We start from the raw sequence: 17,053 nt of genomic DNA on the forward strand, positions 1-17,053 counted from the left end.
CGTTTCTTTCACGCGGTATAGCAATATGTGCATTATGCTTATTTTAAAATTCACATCCAAGCTAGAGTGAACAGTATGAAACAGAACGCGGAAATATCACATCATTCCCTGATAGACACGGAGCTCCAACATTCTTCCGATTTGGAATAAGGTTAACATGCACAGGCAATAACGTTAGTTGTTCTCCTTGCTTTATTTGGTTTACTCATGCAATATGACATCCTGGTAACATTAATCTGATTGTTTTGTTTGAGTAAGTGCAAGTAGTTCAATGTTATTTTAATGGCTTTGACATTTGAAAATGCCAAAGAACCGGATAACGGTTTCGAAGCTGACCTTGACCAGTCAGTTTTTTACATTACAATACGTGTCTTGTTCTGAGAAAATTGGGCTTAATGCATGTGCGTTAAGTGTCGTCCCAGATTAGCCTGTGCAGTCCGCACAGGCTAATCAGGGACGACACTTTACGCTTTTATGGTATTTTTAGTTTCAAGGAAGTCCCTCCTTGCCGAAAATCAAGTTTAGGCGGAAAGTGTCGCCCCTGATTAGCCTGTGCGGACTGCACAGGCTAATCTGGGATGACACTTTACGCACATGCATTATGCCCAGTTTTCTCAGAACGTGGCTCATACGTATACAACTCGAAATGTTTGACACTCGTAATCTATTATTGCGACTTTATGCACCGGGGTATATACATAAGGACGGCATTGTTTTGTTGCGAATTGTACTCAATATTGAAAACAAAATCAATTTTTAGCGGAATTGTGTTACACTTCCTGTTTCTGTTTTTTTAACAACAAAACGCCACGAACTGGCCTAATGACATTATTAATGGAGTAGTGATCTTTTTACGCAAATCGCCTGAGCAAACATAACCCGTCTGCATCTGAACATAGATGTGCACGTCACTGTTTTATTGCTTACGTCAAAGAAGATTAAATAAATAATTAAGCGAGGCGAAAAGTTAACATTAGGCCTACTTTCTGTTGTATGTTACATTACTTTTGTCACAAAATAATAGAATAATAGAATAATAATAGAATAAACCATCAACATACGAGTCTATGAAAAAACATATCTGTTTCATTAATCATTTTGGATATGGTGTATTTTATATGAAAACATTTTTGTACCAGCATGTTTCGTACCAAAATATGTTTCAAAACTGGACATTGACAAACCTTTATTATAATTTATTGATTTGTGCTTGTTTTTCGCTTTTATAAGTTGTTGTAACAAGCATAGGGCATTGTACATACATTGTGAAATAGAAATTAAATTATTAATTTTGGACAATAAACACGTTGAAGAAATTGAAAAGAAAGAATTGTATGTTTGTCATTCAGTGACTGGGAATGATTGTATATCTAGATAATATAAACAAAAATATACAACAAGTAAGAAAATTGATTGTCTTGATCACTACGTTGTGATTGTTAGGAGTAAGACAGCGCAATGTTAAACACCAGCAACTACATGTATCTTGTTTAATGTATGCATCTACATTATTTAATTTTTATTTTGAAATAAATAAATTGGCTGTGATGTTGGATAACATCATACTTTTTTGACAGGTTATACATTATGTTACTTATGCAATAGTGTTTCAACAAACTGCAAACTCTTCTGTATTATACCTATGTATACACATGATATATTAAACGGTATATCAAACATAGATCACTAGTTTTCCAAGGAAATATCACCTTAAATTTCAGTAAATTTTATTATAAGTTAGTTGCCGTGTTTTAACTTAAATATGTTTCTTTTCTTTTTCTTACAAATAAAGGTTATTAAGTGTTTCATCGCTTTACATTACCATATACTTTATTAAACAGGAATGTACTGGATATACCAATATTGTTTCATGTTTATAAAGCGGCTAAGCATTGACAGCAGATGGTTGACAGATAAATATATGGCTACGCACTTTGTGTATGCATCTAAGACAATAATATGATAATAGCTACAAAACATGGTGTGTTTTTTGAGTGGCGACTGTCACAGAATTCGTGGTGAACCAAAATTTAAAGCCATTAAGATATATGTATTTAGCAAATGATTCAACTGGACAGTGGACACAAGTCTGTTGTGTTTCTGCTGCACTCCGCACAAGCTAATCAGGGACGACACTTTCCTCCTAAACTGGATTTTTGCTAAGAAGAAACTTTCTTTAAACGAAAAAATACCATAAATATAGAAGAGGAAAGGTTTGTCCCTGATTAGCCTGTGCGGAATGCACAGGCTAATCTGGGACATAACTTTACGCACTTACATTAAACACCCTTTGCCCGCCCCCTCTATAATATATATGCATTATCATCGCAATGAAAATTGATTAGAAGCATCAAATTGTAATAAAACATTTTAACATTTTTCTATTTAATCAGTACATTATACAGCTTTTACCAGCTTCGAAATCGTGAGGCTGAAAAACTTACCAAAAAGCGCAGGATGGTATAATGTTAAATCTAACACCTTATTTGGTCATGGAAAATGTATAAAGCATTGTGTTTTATAAATAAACGAATTGCATTAATTTTTTGCTAAATGACAGTGTGTTTTTATTAAAAAGCATTCATATTTTATGTACATATTAATTTCCTGACATGTATTGATTTATTGATATCCAAGGCAAACATAATTATCATATCCTTGTTTCTTATTGTTTGACGATGGCGATGACGACGATCTTTAAATTCGTGACTAATTTTACTAAGCCTTTATTTCCCGCCATTCTAATAAATCTGTGTTGTGAAAGAAAAAATACTGTCAATAATGCCAAGCATCGAAGACTGGATCAACGACCCACTGGGTATCATACAGAACATATTTGGTGAGTATACATACACCAAAATGATACCGTTATTTACCAATAAAATGGAGTTTTAAGTTAAATGTCACATATTTTCGCGAGGTGCACATTAAACTGAAGTGACAACAATCGAGTATATTCAAGTAACTACAACAATGTTCCATGTTGTTGAAAAATACAATAATAGTCTGTGCATTTGTAAAGCAATGTTTTTTTTTCTTGTAAATACATACATATTCTTCTGACAGGACACATGGTTTTAAATTGACTCCCCCAGCCTTTGATAAATTTTGCTATGACGGCTCTAGAAGTCCAAAAATCTTCAGTGCATACAAGACAGTTTTTCTTGCAGTCTGTGCCGATATCTTTAGTTGCAATAATCCAACTCCCAGCTATTGACCATCCGGGTCCTGGGAGTTGCAACTGCTTTCACGATTTACCATAGCAAAATTACCGCCTGGAATCCGGGCGCTGATTTATAGGTAAAATTAGCAACATAAACTATTTTCTGGCATGAATTAATACAAATAGATGGTAAATATATCTATAATGAGCAAATTAAGATAACTTACATGATATGGTGTGCTCGCAGAAGAAAGATTTTAATCAAAGTTTCAAACACGTCAACCGTAAGTGTAAATGTCAACTTGTTTGCATATGGAACAGTTTTTATTAACCAAAAGAAAAATTAAAGGAACGCACGCGGTGTGTTTACAACAACATGTACCAATAAACGGTTTACCTATGCTTTTCTCCGAACATACAATTTATGTTTTTAAGAAAGTTTATTTTCAAATATTAAATATTTGTTTTCAATGGACAGAAATTTTATGTATAATTTGTTCAAATTTTAATTAATACAGTGCTCCAGCTAGGATTTAAAAAGGGCAGGGTGGCTTTTTTGCCAAAAGGGCACTTTCGACGCGTACAATTTTGTCAAAAGGGCACTTTCGAGTGTGCGGGCTTTTCTGGATTGCTTCCACATGCATTTAAATTTATATGCGAGTAATAATTGTTAGAATATATTATTCCCATTATTATTAAACCATATAAATATAATGTCTACAAAATGAAATAAATTAGTTACTTGTAATGTAATAAGAGATTTATCAATTATCATATGTAAAAAAAAAAAAAAAAAAAATTTTTTTTTTTTTTTTTGGGGGGGGGCAGGGCGGAGGTTCGGGAGGGCAGGGCGGAGGTTCGGGAGGGCAGGGCGGGGCGCCCTCAAATTTAGGCCTAGCTGGAGCACTGTAATACTTATGGTAATTGTATATGAATAGCGGTCAGACAACAGACTTTTGGAAGAAACAACAGAAACGACGACCCTTAGATCTGCCGTAAGGGAATTATAATACAACATCTACAGCAGCAAAATATATTAGCTCTAAAGCATACAATTGCTTTTAGCCATATACAAAATAGAAAATAACAAAAGTGTAATGCATGGATTATAAGAATTTTGATTTCCAAGTGTAATGCATAGATTATAAGAATTTTGATTTCCCCAGGCGATTTTAGCCCAGCCATTTCAATGCCAGATGTGGACTGGTAAAATGGATGTTTGTAGAAACAAAATGCTCATTTTCATTAGGCCATCCTTAAAAAAATTCTCACAAGCGCTTGCTGTCTGCATTCGGCCAATGTTCAATCAAAACATGCACGCTCCTCTCAGCGGTGTGTGCATAAGGGGCTTAGATAACACGTATGAACGATTTACGGGTCGTTCATGGGGATCAATTATGGTGTTTGTCCCCTAATAATGGCCGATAATTATATATTATTACTGGTACATGTGGAGTAAGAGCAATTAAAGATATGCTCAATTTTCTGTTTGTTTTCTTTTAATTAGTTTAAACCTATTTATTGTAGCTCTATTGCATCGAAAGCTGTATGCTCATATAAACGCTCTCGAGTCCGTTTCTTGGGACTAGAACCTGTACTTGCTGTCTTTTGGGGGAGATCAAAGGAACGCTCCCAATGGGTTCGAACCCGTGACCTCCCGATCGTTATGCGGACACCATATCCACTACGCCACAGCGATCCTTAAAATATTTTAATTGTTTACGACTATTGCAGAAAATAAAAAAGTATAAAGAACTTGCTTCAAAAATGAACCGTAACTGATGTGTGTTGCGGTTGTGCGTAATTTAAGTTATAAATACAATTAATTGGAATAAAACGTCTTATTTGATTGCTCCTGACCATTTAAAGTAACATTACTACTCAAAATCAAAGAACATTTTATACAATTTTTCGTAAAATAATCTTAACCAATTAAAAATCAGTGTTCTTTATTGCAATTGCCGAAATTTCAACGCCAGATGTGGACTGGTAAAATAGATGTTTGTAGATACAAAATGCTCGTTTTCATTTATATTGTTTTGCATATCTATTCATACGACACATGGACACTAAAATGGTGTTCTTGTGTCGTATGAATAGATATATTCGCGGGAATTAATTGTGGCCACAAATAAATAAACACGAGCATTTTGTATCTACAGAAATCTATGTAATCATATCACATCTAGCGTTGAAATTTTGGATGATTGTTAAGGTGTTAACTTTATTTTACGAAATACTTAACGAAATTTTCGTTGATTTTGAGCGTTATAGAGACTTTATAATTTGTTCACATTATTTTTTAACGACGACTATAGCTTAACAGTACCAATATTTAATATATTCAGATCCAATAGATATATAGTTTCTTTCATATTTACGAAATTTGCTATATACCTGCAACACATTTTTCTTTAGTCTTTGTGCATGACAGAATACAATCCAATAAACGACCAATAGTTGGAAGCAAGATTTTCCATGGGTCACTGAATGTTTTTCAATATTTTTTTGCTTTCTGTTTATTTTGGTTGTTGTTTAATATTATAATATATGACTTGATTGAAATGAACTGAGGACAAATACATAAATATTAAAAGAAATGTTGTGATTTGGTAGCTCCAAAGTAGTGTGGATTTTTATTTATAACAGTTAGAAAGTATATAAAGAATTCGACACCAACCGCCTGCTGCAGTGCCTGACCAAATTCCTGGGGAAATGCCAGTATAAATATATATTATTCGCTTGTTATTCTCGTCTGTTTATCATTACATTTTAATCAGTGACAATAATCAAATGAAAAATCTTTCCAAAACACCTATCACACCAACACATCCGCATTTTGCACAGCACCTCGAACAACACTGACAAAGATCACGCTCACATACAGAATAATTCTTTAAAACGCAACCTTTCCTACGCATAACACACTTTCACCCATCTCTTTAGTCAACAAAGTCTTTAATACAGACAGCCTCAAGCACTCGACACTCTTAAACGTCTCTCTCAGTCCACTGTCTCCCACTAACGAACGACCATACGGATAGACAACTGCAAGGGACGGGTTCTATATGCTTTTATTTTAATATGTATTTCAATATTTACACACATTATCAAAGCTTTACAATATGTACACTAGGAGACATACATCTATGCGCTTTTATTTTAGTATTTATTTCATAATCACACACAGTATCAAGCTTTACAATATGTAAATAAGTAGACATACATCTATATACGTTTATGCTAATATTTATTTCATTCCATTAATTAATTAAATACTAAATTGTATAGCATGAAAAAAGAAAATATTTATTAAGTATTCCATACTACAGCCTTATCTCTAGTACTGCCTCTAAGCATGTAAGAACACCCGACACTACATCCATTTTTTTCCGGATTTTCAGATCAATTAGTATACAGCGCAATAACTGTTTCTACAATGCCGTATCTAAAAGCACGAACTCTACCACTTATCTGATCGCAGCAAGAATAATAATAAGAATTTGTCCTAATTCAAACTACACTGTTTTACACAATACAATTTCAACTGCTACATAAGATCCTCGGATACTACGGTGAAAACAATTTGTGCAGTGTAACCTTTTCTTTCGCTTTGCTCTCATCAACAATTCACAACTTCCGCCATAAATGATTTGTTATCAAGTTTGTGTTTTGAGCATTTCTCAACAAAATGCACGCAAATTGATGTCGATTGTAACAGGTATTGTGTTTGTAACAATGTATTAGGTTGATTGAACTCTATTTTATAGACATACGTGAGACATAATTTTTTTACATTAAAAAAATGGGTTAACAAGAAGAACTCTGAGCTGTACGTATGTACTCATAAAAGCTAAGAGCATTCAAGAAGAACTACCGATATCTTTTGTTGACAAATTTCAACGTTACGTGAACATAACCGTATACAATGAAAGCAGTAGAACAAGAAAACATTCTTATTAAATAAAGTAATTCCGATGTATTTCAGATTGCCATAAGAAGCATACAAATATGTCTTTTATGCTAAAATTCTTAGGAAAAATTATCTGAAATAAAGCACTATTACCGTCGTGTAAACGTCTATTAAAGCTTAAAAGGGGATTCCACACAAAGTCACTGACACATGATCCCGCACCCTGAATACATGTATGGTAGATTGAGCCTATGAAAGAAATAACAATGAAATTAAAAGCAATTATTTATTGCTTTATGGTACCATTTGCATGACTTTGTGCTTTGGACAGGTAAACATTGATAAGTTTTTGTAGTATCAGTGTAACTGTTCCTTAGCCCTTGCAGTGGTGATAAAATTTTGCACAGGTCTTCGGACAACAGACAGCGCATTGTAACTCTTAGCAACCTTTTGGGTAATAAAGCTGATAGTTGAATTATTGCAACTAGAACAAACTACAAACTAATTGTTAAACACAAAGAGATATTTTAATGGCTCAATATACAAGATAAAAATGTGTTAACAAATTCTGGGAACACATTGTGATAAGACTTTGTTGTTTTTATCACGGCTTTATAATGTTTTTATTTTGTTCCAGATAAACAGCAAAATTTAGACAGCAGTAATGTGAAAAACTATTTTACAGAAAAATTGAAGACCAAAAATGCATTGACATGGGTAATATTTTTACTATTTGAGTTTTGTAATCTATCCCATTTTTAGCTCGGCTGTTTTTGGAGAAAACCCAAGGTATTGTCATAGCCAGCTCGTCGTGTCATCCGCCGTCCGCGTCGTGCTAAAACCTTGACATTTTGTCAAAGTTTTGAACATTGGCTCTAAAATCAAAGTGCTTCAACCTACAACTTTGAAACTTCGTATGTAGCTGCACCTTGATGAGTTCTACATGCGACACCCATTTTTGGGTCACTAGGTCAAAGGTTAACTGTGACCTCTAAAAAAAAAATTCTGACAAGCTGCCATTTATTCAAAACTGCAACCGCAGCGGAGCGAGGCACCGGTTATGCGGTGCTCTTGTTTTTATGCCCCCGGATCGAAAGGTCATCCTTCAAGGTCAAGGGTAAAAAAAAAGCGGCGCATTAGGGGGCATTGTGATTCTAATAAACACATCTCTTGTTTAATACGGTAGTTTAAATTAGAAAGACAGTCAATTTGTCGACCTACATTTAATACACACTAATGTTAGATTAATTGTCCCCTACCGGTGAAACCGGAGGGGACTTATGGTTTGCACTCCGTCTGTCTGTCAGTCTGTCTGTCTGTCAGTCAGTCCGTCACACTTTTCTGGATCCTGCGATAACTTTAAAAGTTTTAAATATTTTTTCATGAAACTTGAAACATGGATAGATGGCAGTATTGAGATTGTGCACTTCATTTCCTTTTGTTTCTATGTCAAAAATTCTGATTGCTATGGCAACAAATATATTTAAAAAAAAATTATTTTTTTTTACTGACAATGGTGGAGTTTCAGTGGTAGGGGACCATATTGCTTGGCATGCTCTTGTTAATTTTAAGGTGAAGAAGGACCCAGAGCTCTAGTGTATACATGCTATAAATAAGCTTTAACATTTCTTAAACCAGTGTTTTGCACCTAATAACAGAACACACCAGGAAACTTGTTTTTTTTAGCTCACCTGAGCACAACATGCTAATGGTGAGCTTTTGTGATCGCTTTTTGTCCGTTGTGCGGCGTCAACATTTGCCTTGTTAACTCTCTAGAGGCCACATTTATTGTCCAATTTTCATGAAATTTGGTCAGAAGATTGATTTCAATGATATCTTGGATGAGTTCGAAAATGGTAACGTTTGCTTGAAAAACATGGCTGCCAAGGGGCATTTTTTTTCTTATATGGGTATATATGGCTATAGTAAAATCTTGTTAACACTCTAGAGGCCACATTAATAGTCCGATCTTCATGAAACTTGGTCAGAAGATTCATCCCAATAATATCTTGGACGAGTTCAAAAATGATGCCAGTTGGTTGAAAAACATGGCCACCACGGGAGCGGGGCTATTTTCCTTATATGGTTATTGTAAAACCTTGTTAACACTCTAGAGGTCACATTTATTTTCCGATCTTCATGAAACTTGGTCAGAAGATTTGTCCCAATGCATACCTTGGATGAGTTTGAAAATGGTTTTGGTTGCTTTAAAAACATGGCCACCAGGGGCGGGGCATTTTTCCTTATATGGCTATATATGACTATAGTAAAACCTTTTAACCTCTAGAGGCCACATTGATTGTCCAATCTTCATGAAATTTGGTCAGAAGATTGATCGCAATGATATCTTGGATGAGTTCGAAAATAATTATGTTTGCTTGAAAAAAATGGCTTCCAAGGGGCGGGGCATTTTTCCTTATATGGCTATAGTAAAATCTTGTTAACACTCTAGAGGCCACATTTACTGTCCGATCTTCATGAAACTTGGTCAGAAGATTCATCCCGATAATATCTTGGACGAGTTCAAAAATGATTCCGGTTGGTTGAAAAACATGGCTGCCAGGGGGCGGGGCATTTTTCCTTATATGGCTATAGTAAAACCTTGTTAACACTCTAGAGGCCACATTTATTTTCCGATCTTCGTGAAACTTGGTCAGAAGATTTGTCCCAATAATATCTTGTTATCTCAGGTGAGCGACTTTGGGCCTTTCAGGCCCTCTTGTTTGTTTTTTTCACTCTGTATCTCCCCCTTCCCCCCCCTTAAAAAAATAAATATTTTTAATATTTGTAGATTCCAAGCCTAAATGACAGTAGCCTTCACACTCTAAAGCCCAACTCACTCGTGCGTTTCCGATGCATTGTGCAGGACATGTTTGACCCAGAATTTTATCTGGGCTCTTACGAGGTCAAGGACGTTGTGACAGGGCAGACAACCATGAAGTCTGGCAAATACAAGGACATTGCAGAGTGTGGGGTATGTACTTAACCTTTCTTACTAGATTCAACTTTTAAAGGTTTCGTTTCCAACCCTAATATACTGATGAGGAGCAACAGCATAAAACCTGAACAGACTGCAAGTAACTCGCTGGCTGTTCCCATTCTAAATAAAAAACTTTACTTCTTCAGAGCTATATGTCAACACAACTTCCATTATCTTCATTTTTCATAGCAGTTCTCAGGATCCAAAGATCCGGAAGTAACTTGTCAGGTTATTTATGTAAAAATGTATGATGTACAATAAGCATTTTTGAGTGATATGAACAATGTTATTTGTTCTTGGATAAAACATTCATAATTATTGTGAATATTTTTCTGACAAATATTATATAATTATTTTCAAATGCATACAAATAGAATTTTATTTCATAACACATAAATGTTTGCCAAATTTTACAGTTCATATTAAGGGGTTTTCCTCGCTTCATTGGGAAATGGCCCTAGCCTATGGATTTTGGGATAAAATTGCTCATTTTGGGAAAAATTATCGCTAAAATTACTGCTTTGGGAAATGAAAAAGCTGGTGTTAGTTAGGATTTTTGGGGAAACTGCATGATTTTAAAGAAATTTTCAATTGGGAAGAGGCCTTTAAAAGGCCTCAGTTATATAAGGCTGAAAACCACTGATATTAAGTTAACCTCAGCTTGCAAGTGTTGTGAATGTTTCAAGCACTGGTTTACCATTATTAAAAAAAGACGTAACAGCCATATTGATTTGGAAGTTTATGCGCAGCAATTCTGCTACAATGAACACTCTGGTGTGGGGAAAAAGGCTTAATGCATGTGGGTAATGTCTAGTCCCAGATTATCCAGAGCAGTCCACTTTTCCTTCTTCGGATTTTTATCCCCCGCCAAAGGCGGACGGATATAGAATTGGCTTTGTCAGTCTGTTCATCCGTCTATCACAAACTATTGATTGCTTTAAACTATACAAGATATCAACACAAAACTTCATGGGTGTTTATACATCAGGGCCCTCAATCCACTTAAGGGGAAGCGGGTCGCTACCCTCATTAGGGGGAATTTTTGCTGCGTTTCCCTTTTTGGGGGATTTTTTACTTACTCTCTTATTATTACATTTGTACATGTTTGCACTATATTCATTTCTTTTTCATAATTAAGGATGTTTGACGAGATTAAATTGAAATAGAATTGAGAGATAATAATCATGAGACACATCTTTAAAAAAAAAAAAAAATTAATCGGGGAATTTTTCCCCACAAAAGGGGAAAAAAGTATATTTTTCAGGTGGGGGACTGCGGCTGAAATTCGGCCGCAGATTTGATAGATTGAGGGCCCTGTACATCAATGAGAAAAATTAAGAGGCGTTGTTATTTATTGAACGAATTGGTTGGTTTAAAAGAAAGTTTCTTCTTTACAAAAATCCAGTATAGGCGAGAAGTGTTGTCCCTTATCAGGCTTTGATGGGACAATGTTTTAAGCTCATGCATTTAGACCAGTTTCCTGGAGCGTGGATCATATGTATGTACAGTAAGGGTCATGAGTATGAATCAAATTATGCTGCAATTATGAAAATAAAGAATCAAGTTACGTACACAATTTTTTACAAAAATGTGATTTAACAGAAAATATGGCGTCATCTTAGTGACTATAAGCATGATATGACTGTGTATGATAGATCAAACTGCAGTTATTTATTTCAGGCAAATCAGTCGATTGATCTTGACTCGATGAATAACAAAACGATGGACAGAATGACTCTCTACTGTGTACCAGTCCCTGGCGAGTCAAGTTGGGTCAAGACAATATCCTTTCTTGAGTACATCAAACATAGATTGATTTCTCTGCCTAAATGTAGATTGATTTCTCTGCCTAAATGTAGTTTGATTTCTCTGCCTAAATGTATATTGATTTCTCTGCCTCAATTTTCTTTGTTTTGAAAAATGTGATAATTTAAATGACATATTTTCATGCCGGGTCAAAAACTTTACCATTGGGTCATTTAGTGCATTTCAAGGATTAAGCGTGGTGTCCGCTCTCTAATTGAAGTAGTTTTCATTCCATCTTCACCAAATTTGGTCAGAAGTTGTGTCTAAATGATATCTAGGTCAAGAACAAAAAAGGGTCATACCGGGTTAAAAACTAGGTCATGAGGTCACTTAGTGCATTTCAAGCATTTAGCATGTGTTCTCTCTAATTGAAGTAGTTTTTATTCGATCTTCACCAAACCTGGTCATAAGTTATGTCTAGATGATATCAGGGTTTTTTTGGCCCGATTTTATAGCCAAAATTCGGCTATGTTCCCAATCCCAAAAAGTATACTTTTTTCCCAAAATGTGGCAAAAAAATCCCAATTTCAAAAAAAAAAAAAAAAAAAAATATTTTTTTTTTTTTTTTTTTTTTTTTTTTAGAAAGATGTCTAATGCTTATTTTATCTCAATTTCAATTCAATTACATCTAACAAAGTATTATATGGTTTTGTTCTTTTAATTTGAATGATTATAAAGAGTTATATCAAATTGAGTATTTCCCTAATCAGTGGACTTTTCATGTGGAAAAAAAGGCTAATGAATTTATTTTCCCAATTTCATGAAAATGCCGATAAAATTCCCAATTCCAAAGCCATGGGCTATCTTCCCAAAAAGTGGAAAAAAAACCTGGATATCTAGGTAAAGTTCGAACATGGGTCATGCCGGATCAAAAAATAGGTCACAGAGTCACTTAGTGCTTTTAAAACAATCACCATTGTGTCTTTTACCTTAGTCCATTAATTCAATTGGCCGTGTCTTGTGACAGTTTGGCACTCTTGTTCCTTATATGGCTATATATGGTTTTAGTAAAACTTTAGAGGTAGAGCTGCAACGATTCGATCCGATTCATTGAAAATCGATTCGAAATGCTTCGATTCGGTTACGATACCAAACCTACCAAATTCGATTCGATTCTTTAACATATATACATATATATATCTAGATATGTAAAGCACGCTGTATTCTAACTATTGATACGGGAAGGTGAAGGTTTTATGTTTACCTGTAATTACGACCCGTGGATTGGTTGCTTATTACTTTAGTCATCCAATCAATAAGCGCGTTCCTTTCTACTTTCGGAAAAAGCGTCAAAATGGCTGAACAAGTTGTTGCCGACAAATTGAAATTATCAGATGTGCCTAAGAAGCTAAAATCAAAAGTGTGGCAGTATTTTGGGTTTCGGGATGGTAGCCCTATCAATAAAGCAAAGTGTAAACTGTGCTTAACGGATGTGGCGTACGCAAAGTCCGGCTCAACCACTAATCTAATGCAACATGTCAAACGCAAACATAACGTTGATTTAGCAAGACTAAGAGGTCGCACAAGTGCAACTACTGAAGTCGCGAGCCAGAAAAGTAGTTCTATTTCTGTTGGAATTTTGTTAAGTTTATTAGAGAATGTGATTTGTCCTACAGGTAACAGGTGATGCTGTCATGTCACAATGGTAGACACGGTTATTGCGGTTTCGGGTAAAAGTATTATGTGATAGTACTACCATTCAACTGATTCCAGATACGTTCTTATGATTATTTATTTTTTATATTATTGTGTAATCAACACAATCTTCTAGTCAGAAGTTTTTATATTAAAATTCCTAATTTGCTTTTCTTTTTTATGTGTTTTATTGAAATCACATTTGAACAGAAATGTTAATTTTGAGGCATAAGAGTGAATATATGATAAAACTAGGTTTGAAGATGAATGGAATCGAAAAAATCGGTATCGGAGTGTCTGAAATCGAAATCAAATCGAATCGAGGTGTTGGTGAATCGTTGCAGCTCTATTTAGAGGCCACATTTATTGTTCGATCTTCATGAAACTTTGTTAGAAGATTCATCCTAATCGTATCTTGGACGAGTTTAAAAATGGTTTGGTTTGGTTGAAAAACATGTACACCAGGGGGCGGGGCATTTGTCCTTACATGGCCATAGTAAAACCTTGTTAACACTCTAGATTCCACATATATTGTCTGACCATCATGAAACTTGGTCAGAAGATTTGTCCCAATTATATCTTGGATGAGTTGAAAAATAGATTGGTTGGTTGAAAAACATGGGCACCAGTGGGTGGTGCATTTTTCCTTATATGGCTATATGACTATAGTAAAACCTTGTTATTTAACACTCTAGAGGCCACATTTATTGTCTGATCTTCATGAAACTTGGTCACAAGAATTGTCCCAATGATATCTTGGACGAGTTGAAAAATTGTTTCATTTGGTTGAAAAACATGGCCACCAGGGGGCGGGGCATTTTTGCTTATATGGCTATTGTAAAACTTGTTAACATTCTTTTAAGTCACATTTTTTGTCAAGTCGTCATGAAACTTGGGTCAAAATATTTGTTTTGATGATATTTTGGATGTGTACGAAAATGTATCCAGTCTGTTAAAAAACATTGCCACCAGGATGTTCACTATTCTTGAAAGTTGGTAAGAACATTTGTTCTAATGACATCTTGGGCTGCACAGAACAGGTCAGTTCCTTTGAATTTCAGGTGAGCGACTTTGGGCCTTTCAGGCCCTCTTGTTTCTTGAGAATTATTGCTGAAAACACATGCAGTTTTGATTGAATATTGTATTCCTTAACTGACTTAACGCTAATACTGACATGAGCAAAGTGAAAACCAAGTGCTACCCTTCTACCTCCCAGACCCCGATGCGGTGCAAGCGTAACCGGGACAATAACGAAACCATGGAAACGTCCCCTGTGGACAATTCTGAAGACAGTTGTCAAGGTCAACCATTTTCCAGTGTAGTTGGGGACACAGACATAATGGAAACAGATTCCATTGAAATCAAGAGGAAGCAAACCAATAAAAGTGGTAGAATTGTGTTGTTTATTTTAAATATAAGGTCACAGTTTTGTTCCATTTGACAAAATAAACCTAGAAATAATTGATCATTTAAATATAACTATACAAATTCAACTAGGAGTTTTTTAGTTTTTATGTCCCCCACTATAGTAGTGGGGGACATATTGTTTTTGCCCTGTCTGTCTGTTGGTCTGTTTGCGCCAACTTTAACATTTTGCAATAACTTTTGCTATATTGAAGATAGCAACTTCATATTTGGCATGCATGTGTATCTCATGAAGCTGCACATTTTGAGTGGTGAAAGGTCAAGGTCATCCTTCAAGGTCAGAGGTCAAATATATGTGGCCAAAATCGCTCATTTTATGAATACTTTTGCAATATTGAAGATAGCAACTTGATATTTGGCATGCATGTGTATCTCATGGAGCTGCACGTTTTGAGTGGTGAAAGGTCAAGGTCATCCTTCACAAGGTAAAGGTCATCCTTCAAGGTCAAACATCATATAGGGGGACATTGTGTTTCACAAACACATCTTGTTTCTGTTTGTAATTAGAAAGCATTGAGCTTGCTTTTAGCTCGGCTGTTTTCGGAGAAAGCCGAGGTATTGTCATAGCCAGCTCGTCGTCCGACGTCCGAGTTGTGCTAAAACCTTAAAATTGGCTCTAAAATCAAAGTGCTTCCACCTACAACTTTGAAACTTCATATGTAGATGCACCTTGATGAGGTCTACACGCCACACCCATTTTGGGGTCACTAAGTCAAAGGTCAAGGTCACTGACCTCTAAAAAAAATAAATTCTGACAAGCTTTCATTTATTCAAAACTGCACCCGCAGTGTAATATAGATTTCATTAAAAGAACTGTCATAACTGCTTAAAAACAGCCTAGCGATCGGGAGGTCACGGGTACAATCTCCACTGTGGGAGCGTTACTTGGATCTCCCCCCTATACACCAAGTACTAGTTCTAGTCCCAGGAAACAGACTCAAGAGCGTTTTAAATAAGCCTAAGGCTTTCTATGCAATTGAGCTTTAATAAAAAGGTTTAAACTAAACTAACTGCTTAAAGACAAACACTATTTCTCTAGAACCTGGTAGTTCCAAGATTTCTGACCTGAATTTCCCGTTGCCATCGGAAACTGGACCAGCTTGCATTGTTAAGGTAAGTTAACTTGCTATCCACAACCCAGCATCCAATGACTTGTTCTTTAATTTTTATGCTCCCCCAAAATAAATTTTGGGGGGAGCATATAGTCGCCGCTTCGTCTGTCCGTGTGTGCGTCTGTCTGTCCGTCCGTGCACAATTTTTGTCCGGGGTATTTCTCGGCAACTAATGACCGGAATTCAATGAAACTTTATGGGAAGCTTCACTACCAAGAGATGTGCATATTATCAGCGGGTTCTGGTCAGATGATTTTTCACAGAGTTATGGCCCATTGAAATTTTCTATAAAAAAATTATTGTCCCCCCAACTACTGTGCCCTCAAGACGTTTCCTTTTATCTGAATATATAGTGCAATATTGTGACATAAAAAACCTGTGGGGAGCATCACCCGTCTCCGACGGTTTCTTGTTTACCTTTCTGTAATGCTGAACTTTTGAAAGAAAAGGCAAGCTATTAACCTCCCCAGCATCAGTGTTCAATGTGGTGTTTTCCTGTTAGTTGGTTTATCAGAAACATGTATCCAATAAAAGCAGGGTTTACGCCCCGTTCGAAGAAGGCAGCATATAGCATGCACACTTTCAGTCTTCAGGAGTGTTAACAAATTCCTGTGTGAGCCGTGACCTAGCCATACATGAATTGATATGAAAAAAACTTGGCGCAAATGTAAAACCAACGTGAGACCAGTCCATTGTATTTCCCCTCTCCCTACCTTGAAGGTCATGGTCACATTAGGAGGTTAGAGGTCAATTTTTTACCACAAGAAAATAATGAACATTCGTGTCACAACCATTACTGTCATTTATTAATGGATATTAAAGCAATTCAAACACAATCAATTATGTCTTCACATTCTTTATAGCAGGTCACTGACATAAAATGTATATTAAATTATCAAATAAAAAAAGTTGAGAGCTGTTTTGCAAATAACCAAAGTTATCCCCCGCCATAGGCGGAGGGATATTGTTTTAGCGTTGGTCTATCCGCCCGTCTTTCCGCCCGTCCGGAGCCGTACCTT

General features: G+C 35.6%; 1 protein-coding gene across 1 annotated transcript in view; it reads left to right on the forward strand.

The window, feature by feature from the left end:
- The first annotated feature begins 2,709 nt into the window (after positions 1 to 2,709).
- LOC127866933 (mini-chromosome maintenance complex-binding protein-like) overlaps positions 2,710 to 17,053 on the forward strand; it is a 55,642-nt gene continuing 41,298 nt past the window's right edge. The window contains exons 1-6 of the mRNA XM_052407798.1: positions 2,710 to 2,839; positions 7,714 to 7,793; positions 9,868 to 10,050; positions 11,737 to 11,838; positions 14,660 to 14,885; positions 15,962 to 16,035. Of these exons, the coding sequence (XP_052263758.1) occupies positions 2,782 to 2,839; positions 7,714 to 7,793; positions 9,868 to 10,050; positions 11,737 to 11,838; positions 14,660 to 14,885; positions 15,962 to 16,035 (723 nt within the window). The 5' untranslated portion in view covers positions 2,710 to 2,781. The remainder of the gene's footprint in view (positions 2,840 to 7,713; positions 7,794 to 9,867; positions 10,051 to 11,736; positions 11,839 to 14,659; positions 14,886 to 15,961; positions 16,036 to 17,053) is intronic.

This window comes from Dreissena polymorpha, chromosome 2 (assembly GCF_020536995.1).
Source record: "Dreissena polymorpha isolate Duluth1 chromosome 2, UMN_Dpol_1.0, whole genome shotgun sequence".
Taxonomy (NCBI): domain Eukaryota; kingdom Metazoa; phylum Mollusca; class Bivalvia; order Myida; family Dreissenidae; genus Dreissena; species Dreissena polymorpha.